The 12,432-nt window shown below is 27.7% G+C and overlaps 1 protein-coding gene across 1 annotated transcript in view; it reads left to right on the forward strand.

Annotated features, from left to right (window-relative positions):
* Positions 1 to 12,432, forward strand: part of pav (kinesin family member pavarotti) — a 53,745-nt gene continuing 41,313 nt past the window's right edge. Inside the window, exons 1-6 of the mRNA XM_087161367.1 lie at positions 1 to 166; positions 2,495 to 2,678; positions 5,227 to 5,326; positions 6,720 to 6,856; positions 8,682 to 8,791; positions 11,563 to 11,724. Of these exons, the coding sequence (XP_087017493.1) occupies positions 156 to 166; positions 2,495 to 2,678; positions 5,227 to 5,326; positions 6,720 to 6,856; positions 8,682 to 8,791; positions 11,563 to 11,724 (704 nt within the window). The 5' untranslated portion in view covers positions 1 to 155. The remainder of the gene's footprint in view (positions 167 to 2,494; positions 2,679 to 5,226; positions 5,327 to 6,719; positions 6,857 to 8,681; positions 8,792 to 11,562; positions 11,725 to 12,432) is intronic.

Consider the following 12,432-nt stretch of genomic DNA (forward strand, 5'->3'; position numbering starts at 1 on the left):
ACTGTGACTTTCGTTGTTCCCATAATTCCGCCGATTTTAATTTGAAAATCAAAGCTGATAATAAACAACTGTTGTATTAAAATATGGTGTTTTAAGTAATTCTTGTTTGTCGAATATTTTGAAGTCGTAAGAGATTTTAAAAATTTCTAATTATAATGAAGCCCAAGTTAGTGATTTTTAGATTTTTTAATCATTTTCAATTTATGATGGGTTATTGTATTTATTATTATGTATTAAAATAGATTTAATTGTTTATTACCAAAGTGTAAAACAATTTTTATATTGAGAACTTTTAGATTCTCCTATCTTGTGTGAAATTTCAGTTACAAAAATGTTTAGAAATGTTTTTACGTTAATTTAGTGTTCGCGCCAGAAAACAAACAAAAACATTCTCCTAAAACCCGTGACTCAATTTAATTCTAACACAATAAACTAAATGTATACTTTTATTATAAATTTATACAATATAAAACATAAGGAAGAGTTGCACTTAATTTCTGAACTTGAATATCAATCAGGATCACTCTGTTTCTGGGGTAAATAATGATCACCTAAGTTTTATTTTAAAAAAATAATTTTTTTCTAAATTTGAGATATGGACAAGAATGCTTGTACACTTTACTAAGGTATAACTACATTTACTTAAGTTCTTAGTTTAGTTTCTTGTTTAATCTAACAAAATAAGTATCTCTTTAAACTGCTTTCTGTATTTTCCATTTCAAAAATGGGTTTCAAAAAGTGCACATTTCTGCAAAGATCTCCCTCCTTCTCTTAATAATAAATATTTTGAGTTACTTTCTTTTTCTTTGATATGAAAGTAGTGTAAGCTCTTGTTTAATTGTTTCACATCTACTGTAAACATTATAATTGATTGTAGGAAACTATATCAAATGTTGCCCCCTACAGATGGGATAATTATTGATCACTGGGGTAATTCCTGATCATTGTCATTTCTTTTCATAAATAGTATTAAAATAAGCTAATTGTCTTTTCTTAAGTAACAGTTCATATTTATCAAGAGGAATGACTATAAAATATATTTTAACTCAATTTAATCACAAAGTTTGTTTTTAACCGTATGCTAGATTAATGTGTTCCGATTTGTCTTACCTAGCTTCTATCTTAATTTTAGGCGTGTACATTGTTAGAATAATTTTTAAGTTTATAAATTAGCCTAATATAAATATGGTGAGAAATTATAAGCCTAAAAAGGATACTAAGCTTCTAGAAAGCAAAATCAGCTCTAGTAATTAAAATTTCTTAATTAGTAAATTTCTTTTAATGATTGAAAATTTCAGTGTGAGAGCTGCTGCCAGAGCTGTTGACATACTTTACTTAACTTTACACTCTCCCTTAATAAAGTTACAAAATCCAGCAAAAGTAACCCATGTGGAAACTCTTTCTTATATTCCAGCAGAACATAAGAATGAGTTGGCTGCTTGCCTGAAAAGCTTGGCTGCTTGCCTGCACGATACAAAGATTTTTGGAAAATTTAAAGTGTTAACCTTTATTTTTGCTTTTTACATAAATCGTTTTATTAGCTGCTTAAACATATATTTTTGATTTATTTGTTTGATCTTGATGTCTTATTTGTTATTACCACTGTATAATTATTTTTAAACAGCCCCTTTATGATTAAAACTGGTGATCAGTAATTACCCCAAAAGTGATCAGGAATTAGGTACCCCAGAAAGGATCAAGAGAAGGGGTAATTCCTGATCACTAAAAATTTAAAATATTTTAAATTCTAATTAGATTTTCAAACAAAACAAGGTAACCTAGAACTCATCTCCTATAGCCTCAAACTTCCAGTAAATATTATAATTCTATCTTTAATAGTTTTCTTACAAAATAGATGTTAGCATTTTTTGATCAGGAATTACCCCAGGTCACCCTAGTTTTTAGATTTCCTTATTGTGATCTGTGGCTGAATAGTTATGGTTAGTAATTTGAAGTTCTTAGCATGGGCCTTGTTTATGAATAGAAGGAAAGAGAAGGAGTAAGAGTTCTCTGATTCAAAATGTGAGTAGATATTTAGATTAGAAAATTCTTAGATTCTGAAGTTTAATGTTAGTTTTCAGAATAAATAATTAGCAATAGCTAAATGAATCTGAAATGGACTTTTTATTAAAGTAGGTGGTTAAAAAAGAACCTTTTCATGAAAAAATAAAATAAAAATACAGCGTTCTAAAGGGATGGTGGTTTATTTCTATAAAAAGGGCAAGGATGGCGCATTTACAGGGTTAAAAGCGCAGGCGGGTTGGGGCACCCTTCTAAAAAAACTAAAGGAAAACACTAGTGTTCACTAATTCCGGCGCATATTTGAAAATACTAAACTATGTAATTTATTAATTTTTGTTTATATTTCTCATGGTTTCTCTTTGTTTTTCCCTTTTTGCAATTTTAAGTCTGATTTTTAACTTCTGTCAGACAACTTATGTTACTCTACTAATGTAACATTCAATTTTAAACTTCGTTTTTAATTTGGTTTTAGCCGTCCTAAAACACCTGGTCGAAAAACGCCGGCTAGATTTGCATCTCCAAACAAGGATCCTATTGTTGTCTATTGTCGCATTCGTCCATTGTTCGGTTCTGATCCAGTGTGTCTAACACGACGAGATAATAAAACTGTTGTGTTATCAGGAACAAATTCCCTTTCTAAAGGAAAAACCAGTGTAGTGAGTATATTACTGTTTTATTTATATTCAAAATATGTCTTTATTCATTTGCATAAAATTAATATGTTAGTACAGTAGGAAACCGATTATCCGGAACGATCGGGACCATCGCTATTCCGGATAACTGATTTTTCCGTTTTACTGAATCGCTACAGAAAGTCGTTTTTTTACTGTTAAACCCAAATAAAAAAAAATATTTGGAAATAATCTTGAAAAAACGAATTAATACACTAATGATTATTTCCAAAATGATGCTAGGGTAAACATCTTTCAAAAAAGAAAGAAAAATCCTAAAATCTTATGAGGAAAAAAAATTTATTTTTTTTAAAAATAGCGGGAAAATTTATCAAATTTCGTTCCGGTTTTCCGGTTTTCTGATTTCCGGATAACGGGTTCTGTACTGTATATATTTTTTTATCTAGTAAATATGGGCCATATTGATACAGAAGCATATTTTTGGTGCCAGAGTTCATTGATTTAAATTGTAGAATCAACTTATTTTTTTTAAAAAAAACTCATGGATTTAAAAAGAATTATTTTTATTTGAGTACTAGATTTATTTGATATTTTATTATGAGTCTTTAGTTGTATTATACTGATTTTTCATCAGTTTAAATTTATTCTAAATATATTTCTTTATCATTCAGTTTCATTTTGTAAAGTAATAGGTGGCTTGATGCAGTTGAGGGACCTAAAGATAATAGGAATAACTAACTGGAAGGCCATGGCACAGAATAGATCAAGATGACAAATACTTAGTGGGACGGCCTTGGCCTGTCATAGTCTGTAATGTCCAAGAAGAAGACATTTTATTAGATACTAAATCATGTACCATTATATACAAATATAATTATGATTTATCATATATCATATTTGAAAAATGTTGCAAAAATTATTGAAACTATTAATGGTTTTTCTAATGAAAATCTTCATACTTTAAGACCCTTATTATAACTATTTGGTTTATATTATAAGTCATAACTATGAGTTGTTTATTATTGATATAAATATTGATTTTAATTCTTTTATGTTGTAATTTAGGCAGATTTTTTGTTGATTAAATTAAATTAAAGCGTTCTCCAATAATTATCTGATCTCACTGTATAATTTTTTTTATTAATTCTCAATATTTGTTATTATTAATTATATTCAGGTAAGTAGAATATGTATAGCCACACAAAAGGAAATTCAGGCAGCCATGGGGAAATTTTTGGTCTAAAAAAATTTCTACAAAATTTTTTGTCTAAAAATGTGTTGCTTTACAAAATTTTTTCTTGTTAAAAAAACATGTCAAATGTATATTTATTAGTATGAATTTCTTTAGTTAATAAGACCTTAAATTTAATTATTACTATTTATATTAGTTTATTGAATAAATTATTACTATTTCAATCTATTTTAATTTCTATTTTATAATACGTATGCTTGTTTCAAGAATTGTGTAAAATCAAATGATTTTTTTTATTTATAAATTTTATTTTCCAAAATTTTTATTTTTTTGAAAAAAAGAGTTAAAATTCTTAGTTTATTAAGTTCACTGATTAATGAACTAATTAAAATTTATAAAAATTGTTAATGTTTAAATTAGTTAATAGTTTTTTCAATTAATGAATTCAATGGTTTTACTAAATCACTATTTTATAGTTATTAAAATAAACTTCCTAGTACCATGTTTTTTTATTATGTTACAATAGCTTTAGTATCTCTACTTTCTGCACTATGCAGCTCAGCATCAATTGAAAGAATAGTTTTAAATATCGGTCTTATTCATACAAAACAGGAAAATGAATTTGGAGTACAAAGGACATGCTTTGGGGAAAGTTTTGTAGTTGCATGCTTTAGGGAAAGGAGGAGTTAAAATGGGAGTAAATGAAAATGATTTTAGATATAATAAAGAAGATGGCTGTTAAGTGTTTTTTTTTCTTTTCTTTTAATTAAGCTGATGGCTTACGTATTTTGATTTCAAATATTTTTACAAATGACCAGATTGGATAAATTTAAATTTTACTTATTTTTTTTCTAATTATTTACTATTTTCTACACATATATTTGGGTTATTGACAGTAATTGTCAAAAGAAGAGTTTAATATCAAAATAATTCAAGAACATAATTGATTGATCATTTATAATTTTATACATGTGTTTATTTATAAATACTTCTTATTTATAATAGTTAATTTTTATCCTTACACTAAAATTTTGGATTTTTCTGGGGCTTTAAAATTTTTTTTGTCGGACTTAATTTTGTAGGTTTATGTTTTTCAGTTTATTATATATATTCAGTTTATTTCATTGTCTTGATCAGAGCTGTGAAGTTGGAAACAGAAAATGTTTGAATCCAACTCTGAATAACAACTCCAAATTTAATGAATTCTGCTTACATTTACGGGGTATTTTTTTTTTTTTTTTTTGAAGAGATGGTTAATATTTTCTTCTAAATTTAATTACTTTTGTAATCAAAGAGAGTTGAATGTCTTTAATAAAAGTTTTCCGATAGTCATTGTAAACAGCCTGCTAATTTTCTCTAATTATTTCTTGCCTTTTTCAGCATTCCTTTTCTTATGTTTTTGGGGAGGAAACAACTCAAAAGGAGCTCTTTGATCATGTTGCACTGCCTTTAGTACAAGATCTTCTACAAGGTTACAATGGTAAGATTTTAATTTCTTGTAATAATAATGCATAAACAAAAATTTAATTTTGCAGGATTTGTCTATATTTTTAAAATTAATCTTAATTTTGTAATAATGTGTGTACTAATGAGGCATGAAAGAAAATTTCACCATCTTTCTATTTTTAAGAAAAATAATAAAACTAGTAAGTCAAAATTAGGACATTCAGTCAGGGCTGATTGTGCTCCGGAAAAAATCTGGACTTTCGGATTTTTCACTAACCGTGATCCAGACGTTTAAAAAAATCATTTATCACAGAAGTTTCCGGAAATCGAATTTTCAAAGGTAGAACTTAAAAGCACAGTTCATTTTATTTGCTTGTAAGGGAAAGAGCCAGATACTTTATAAGCTTATACTCATGATTAATATTCATTTTTTTATTTTAGTAAATAATTATTATAATCATAATCTCAAGAAAGAAAGACGTATTTGTAAATTTTAATTACTTCTCCAGGTTATCATTGGTATGTGTAAATGGTATAGGTATATGTAAAACTTTAAATATATTTTGAGCAAACTAAGAAATATTGAGAAAAAGAAAAAAAAAAACTTCTTTAAATTTTTTTCTAATTTTTCAATTTAAACTTTTTTTTTTTTTTTTTTTTAAACTTATGAAATTATCTGGAATTTGACTTGGGCTCACAATCACCACAGTACCAGAAGTGGTTTTTTCGATTTATTGAGACATATTTTATTAAACGCTTTACTAAGAAGAAAATTTTCCTCTGGGAAAATGATATACCATGATTAAATAAGTTTAATGTTTTATTGAATAATTACTACAGTAGCAGCTAGACATTTAGATTTTGTTTTAAAAATGAAACAATTGTGTTGGGCAATTTCATGAATTTTCTTTGTAATCATTAGAGTTTGTAAGTTTTGACATTTAACGGTTTAATCCAGTTTTAACCTTGGTTTTATTTGTCTTGAAAAAATCCTGTAGTTTTTGGTGTGAGGGTAATTATTAATATTATATATGAAGTATTTATAAATTACATACATGTAAAATTATAAGTGATCAATCAATGCTCTTGAATTGTTTTGACATTAAACTATCTTTTTGTAGAAAATATTAAAAATTATAAATAAAAATGTGTAAAATAATTTATACAATAAGTTAATCCAACCCATCCTCAGAACAAATCTTTTTATAAATCAAAATTTCTCCGAAAAAATTTTAGCATGTTTTTTTTCTTCTCTTTTTTTTAGTACAATAATTTTTTTTAAAGACATTTAAATACATTTTTGCTTATAAAAGTAAACAATTTATTTGGTTTTACTCAATAAAGCGGGGGGAGGCACTAATTTGGTACATGAAAGTCCTATTTGATGATGCATAAAAACTAAATAGTTTGTGATTCTCTAATTTCAGGACTTTTATTCACCTATGGTGTAACTTCTTCAGGAAAGACTTACACAATGACTGGAACTCCTGAAGATGGTGGCTTGTTGCCGAGGTCTTTAGATGTTATATTCAACAGCATTTCTGATTATCAAGCTGAAAAATATGTAATCCTTTATATTTTGCTTTTAGTTTTAATAGTTTAGTTAATGGGATTTTTATGGTTTGATTGTAAAATAATTTTACAGAAACCCTTTTACTTAAAAGTTTGTATTTAAGGTGCTTGCAGTGTTAAATATGCCGAAAATCATTAAGGGGCTGCAAAAAATAAGTTCTGTTGCATCCCTAAGGATGCATAAAGCGGAATACATTGCAAAACTTTTTAAATAATTAGCCTGCCATCGGATATATGCAGGCAAGATTATCAGAACTTAACCCCGTCAGGGGGCATCCGGAGAATACAGAATGCTCTAAGTGTGCGCACGTGATCTCTTAGCAAAAGTAAAAAAGGATTCAAAAAGGTAGGCGTGGTGGCGATCCATAGCAGCACCAGAAGACCTCAAAGAATTTAGTGAAATCTTAAAATTAACAATAGTAGTTACTCAGAAAATAGAATTTAGGAGTTTGAGTGTTCAAACATAATAGGCAAGGCATCAATTAAATGCAGGCAAAATTATAACTAAACTTTAAATATTATAACAATTTTTTCTTTTTATTAATGGCTGAAGGAAAAAAATAAGAATTTTGAGTATCAAATTATATGGTTGCTTTTCCTTGATGCAGCTGTTTGATCAGTCCTAGTAAAAAGCCTTGATAGCTCAAATATAACTTTTTCTTGCTTTGAAATTCTACTTTTGTCTATCAGTAGATATAATAATTTTGAATGTGCATGTTAACTGATGAAGGTTAGGAGAGTTCATATTGCAGAGTAATTGTTGCCTATATAATATACTTTTAACTTCTTGAAAATGAAGTGAAAAAAGTATGCTTATTAGAAGTCTTAACTTTAAATGGGAAGATAAAAAATGCTATCAAAATCTTACGAATAATTACTGAGATGGAGAAGATGAGAAACATCAACATCTCTAAAATCTGTCTTCAATTGAATTTGTTTAATGAAAGTTTTTCATAAAGTTGATATTTGTAAAATCTGTTTTGTATTATTATTATTATTTTTAATGTATAATTAGAGTTGTATGAACAAACTTGAGAAAACAGGGTGCATAGCTTTTTTTAAAGTGCTTAAAGGTGCTTATTTTTAATTTTTGTTTTTTAAAAGCCCTTAAAGGTGCTTTTTTCATTGGATGTTTTTAAAAAGTGCTTAATTTCCCCTTTTTCAAAATAAGATTTTTCCATTTTTCCTTTACCATGTTGATTTTCATTACGAATTATGCAAAAAGACACAGTTCACATTGTTCTATTCAATGTTTTTCTAATTAATTCAACCCCAATCTATTTCGACGTACTGTCAGTCCGTAGCATATGAAATCGCCATTCGTTTTACAGGATTCAAAACTTCAAGATTTTTGACACAATTGTCAAACACAATGCCAAAGGTTTTTTTTTTCTTTTTTTGGCATGATGGTTAAAACCAGATGAAGCCCCCAATTGTCAAAAACTTTCCAACCCTGCCTAGTTATGATATTTTTTTAAAGTGCTTAAAAATATTGTTTCAGTGCGTGAAAAGTGCTTAAAAGGTGCTTATTTTTTGTTGAATAATTTGGCTACGCACCCTGGAAAAATGTTTCAGGAGTAGTAAAACCTTTTATTTACTGTTTTCAAAACTAGTGACTAAATTTCTAAATTTTCCTAATTTCTCACCCTGGAATGAATATATATAAATATATTTAGAATTATTAGAATGTCTTTCAATTATCCTGTCTAGTAAAAATGAAATCAAGAATCATAGGACTGGCTTACATAGTTTTGAGGATTTGATAAGTATCTTGGTTAACTTATAAATTTCTTTTATGTGTTTTTACTTTCTTTTAGATTTTTAAACCTAATAGAGTCAATGGATTTGAAATACAGTCTTCAGAAGAAGCCTTTAGAGATCGTCTAAAAGAGCCCAGTTATGTTGCCAGAACACCAAAACCTAAGGGGTTAGTTGTTGTTGAAAATGAAGCTCAGTTTGAATGACATAAATTTATAAAAATAAATGCAGTACAAGATATTTTATTATTTAATCATGTAAATGACATAAAAATCTAGATAACATAAAATATATCAATACAATGCATTGATGTAAACCAGGGTTGGCAAGATTTTGCCGCATGTGGAAAAAACCATGGTAAATACCGGTAAAAACCATCCTGGCAAAAACAGGTTTTTGCCAAGCAAATTGGCAAAAAGGGGCAAAAACCTATATTTTCCAAGATGAGAGGACAAAAACACATTTTTGATACAACATTATTCCTAAAATTGGAATATATACTATAAATATAAATAATTACAAAAAAATTAACAAAATTATTATTCCATAAGTAAATGATAATGTAATAATATCATTCTAGTAGTTTAAAACATTATTGATTGGAAAATTTGTGATTATTCTTTTTTTTTCCCAGTGAAATGAGCTTATTTTAAATTAATATAACTATAATTTAAAGCATAAAATATCTATCAATATGTGTAGTTAATTATTGTACAAATAATAATTTTTTATAATAAATAATAATATTATACAAATAATAATATTTATTTATTTGTAAAAAAACATTTATTTTAGGATTCTAAAATGAAAAGAGATCACAAACTTTCAATCTTTTAAAAATTATTACCATTATATTAATTATTAATATGTTAAAAATAATTTTTTCATGTAATGTATCAAAATTATTATTCCTTATGATTGATTTAAATTTGTTTCAAGTATTTTGTAATAATATTTAATCAGCAATTTAGATAATTTGGTTTTTGCCGGTTTTTACCAGTTTTTGCCGGTTTTTACCAGGTTTTTGCCACTGTCCTGGCAAAAACCCCTTTTTGCCGGCAAAAACTCCAACCCTGATGTAAACACAAATGAATTCAGCATTACATTATTTACTTGAGCAATTTTAATTATATCAAAATATTGGTATAGTGCTATAGGCTTTCAGGAGAACTCCTCCAGACGCACGTCTCGCCTCGTGGCGGGTTCTATGGTTACGAGGAAAAGTCACTTCGAATAGGGGTGAAATAGTTTTGTTTTTATCTTAGCGTAGGTCGTCGTGAGTAAACCACCTTCTTTCCTCCATTTCACCCCATTAGAAATGTGCTCTCGCTTGTTACCATAGCAGCAGACTGCCCTAGACTTTCAGTCTGGAGGAGTTCTCCTCGAAGCCGCACTATAATTAAAATTTATACTCTTTGTAAAGAGGAGTGTCAGGGTAATTACTTTGAATATTTAAATGAAATGAAACAAGTAATTCCATTGGTCATTAATCTGTTTACTTAAGTATTTTCACAATTCATTATCGCCATTTTGTCAAAATGCAATAAGTATTTCCATTTAAGAGTTACGCTGTTAAATGTTTTTTTTTCATTCACAACATTAGTTTATGAGATATAATGCCTGTTTTTGATTCGACATCATTGCTTATTGTGTTTGTATCGTTGACTCCTGACTATCTGGGCCAGGGTTCTCGCTATTGGGTCAAATCGCGACAAAAGGCATCATTTGGTGGCGAAATTGCCACGTTCGTAAATAGAGAAAGATACAAAAAATATTTTATTTTTTGAAAAAATTTACAAAGGATTGTTAATTTTCTTAAAAGAAATAATTTACAGTGAGTGTATCGAATAATATACAACGTGGTGCACTTTTCTGCAGTAATGTAGATTGCTAGACAGGGTTCAGTGTTATTAACACAAATAAAACGAAATTTAGACTTTGAATGTATAGAGAAATGTAAATTTTATAATATCTGCTTGTGTGAACATTTACACTACAGCATTGTACACTTTCAAAAATGCATTTGATGTGTACGGATCTAGGAAGAACAGACAAATACTAATAAGAATTGAGTATTGTTTTATGTTAATTGTTATTCGCAATTTGATTTCATCAGAAATATTTTTTATTTATTTAATAAGCCCATTAATGTACCATTCCATAAACTAGAGTTAACTTGATTCGAACATTTGTATTTTACAAGAATCTTATTGCCTTTTTTTTCTTCTTGATATTCTAAAGTATAATTTGTTTTCGTAGTTTCTGCTGGTGATTGTATACAGATCAGTAAGAAGGGAAGAGCAAAATTATTTAGCTAACATTCTTTTCATTTTACTAACTCTGTAGATTTATCAAAGTTTTTTCGTAGGCCACTAAGAACACTGATCCAGTCTATTGTGGTAAAAGGGTAGGTTAGGTAACAAAAATGCTGGGTAGAATGGAGTTTCACTTCCCATACTCTCTCCCATATAATTAAAAACTCATGCTACATATCTTAAAATGAATAATTTGTACAAAATAATGAATACTTTAAAATTATTATAACAATATCTTTAAAGAACTAGAAAGAGTCATTATTCAAATTTCAGTTTTACACTCGTGTATTGACCAAATAATCGGGAGTATACTGTATTAGCATTTTTGTTTTTCACTTATTTTGTGTATCTGTTTTGAAAAGAAGAGCATGAAGGAAAAGTCTATTTTGTTTGCATGTCAAATTTTATAATAATTTTAAAAAATGAGAGAAAATTTTAGGAGCGCAATGAAAAATTCTGTGATAAAGAATAAAGGTGTCTAAAAGCCTTTACTTAACAACTTTAATGTCAAATATAACTATGTAATGCAAAGAGTTACATTTCAGAATTTGTTTATAATTTGACAATTTTTAATCCTTAAAGTTATAACAATATAAAAAATATTGTGTTTCTTTATTATTTGCAGAAGAGATATTAACAGATGGAATAACCGTATGCCAGATTGTAATATAATTGAAGACATTTGTAGTGATATGAGATACTCTGTATTCATATCTTATGTTGAAATCTACAATAACTATGTGTATGATCTTTTAGAAGATATATCTGATGATAGTCTGAGAAAAAGGTATTGAAATTTCTTTTAAGATGATTTTCTTTGTTCTTAGATGCATGATTAATTTTTTTTAGCTCCAGAAAATTCGTTTCTCAAGTGCTAAATGCAACAGCTTTTATTTATTTATTATTTTTTTCTTTTCGACAAATAAGAAATGTATACAGTGTAAGAAATTTTTAGTTTATTGACCCACTCATTGGTAAATTTCGGTTTTGTGAAATTAATTCATGTGTATTTCAATTAATTCATTTTGATATTGAAGTGGGGTGTTACTAGGGTAAAAAAAAGTGAATTCAATAAGCTTTATACAGTAGGGAACCGATTATCCGGAACGATCGGGACCATCGCTATTCCGGATAAGTGATTTTTCCGGTTTTCTGAATCGCTGCAAAAAGCCGTTTTTTTTATTGTTAAACCCAACTAAAAAAAAAAAAAAAAAAATGGAAATAATCTTAAAAAGAAGAAAAAACGATGAATATTAATGATTATTTCCAAAATGATGGTAAGGTAAACATCTTTCAAAAAAGAAAGAAAAAATCCTAAAATCTTATGAGCAAAAAAAATATTCTTTAAAAAAATGGCGGGAAAATTTATCAAATTTCATTCCGGTTTTTTGGTTTTCCGGTTTTCTGATTTCCGGATTACGGGTTCTGTACTGTATTTGTTTTCAAACAGCAACAAATTTGCAATAAAACTATGTCTTGCTGTTTGTAATTAGAT

This window comes from Parasteatoda tepidariorum, chromosome 4, assembly GCF_982258835.1.
Source record: "Parasteatoda tepidariorum strain Cologne lab strain chromosome 4, Ptep-v5.0, whole genome shotgun sequence".
Taxonomy (NCBI): domain Eukaryota; kingdom Metazoa; phylum Arthropoda; class Arachnida; order Araneae; family Theridiidae; genus Parasteatoda; species Parasteatoda tepidariorum.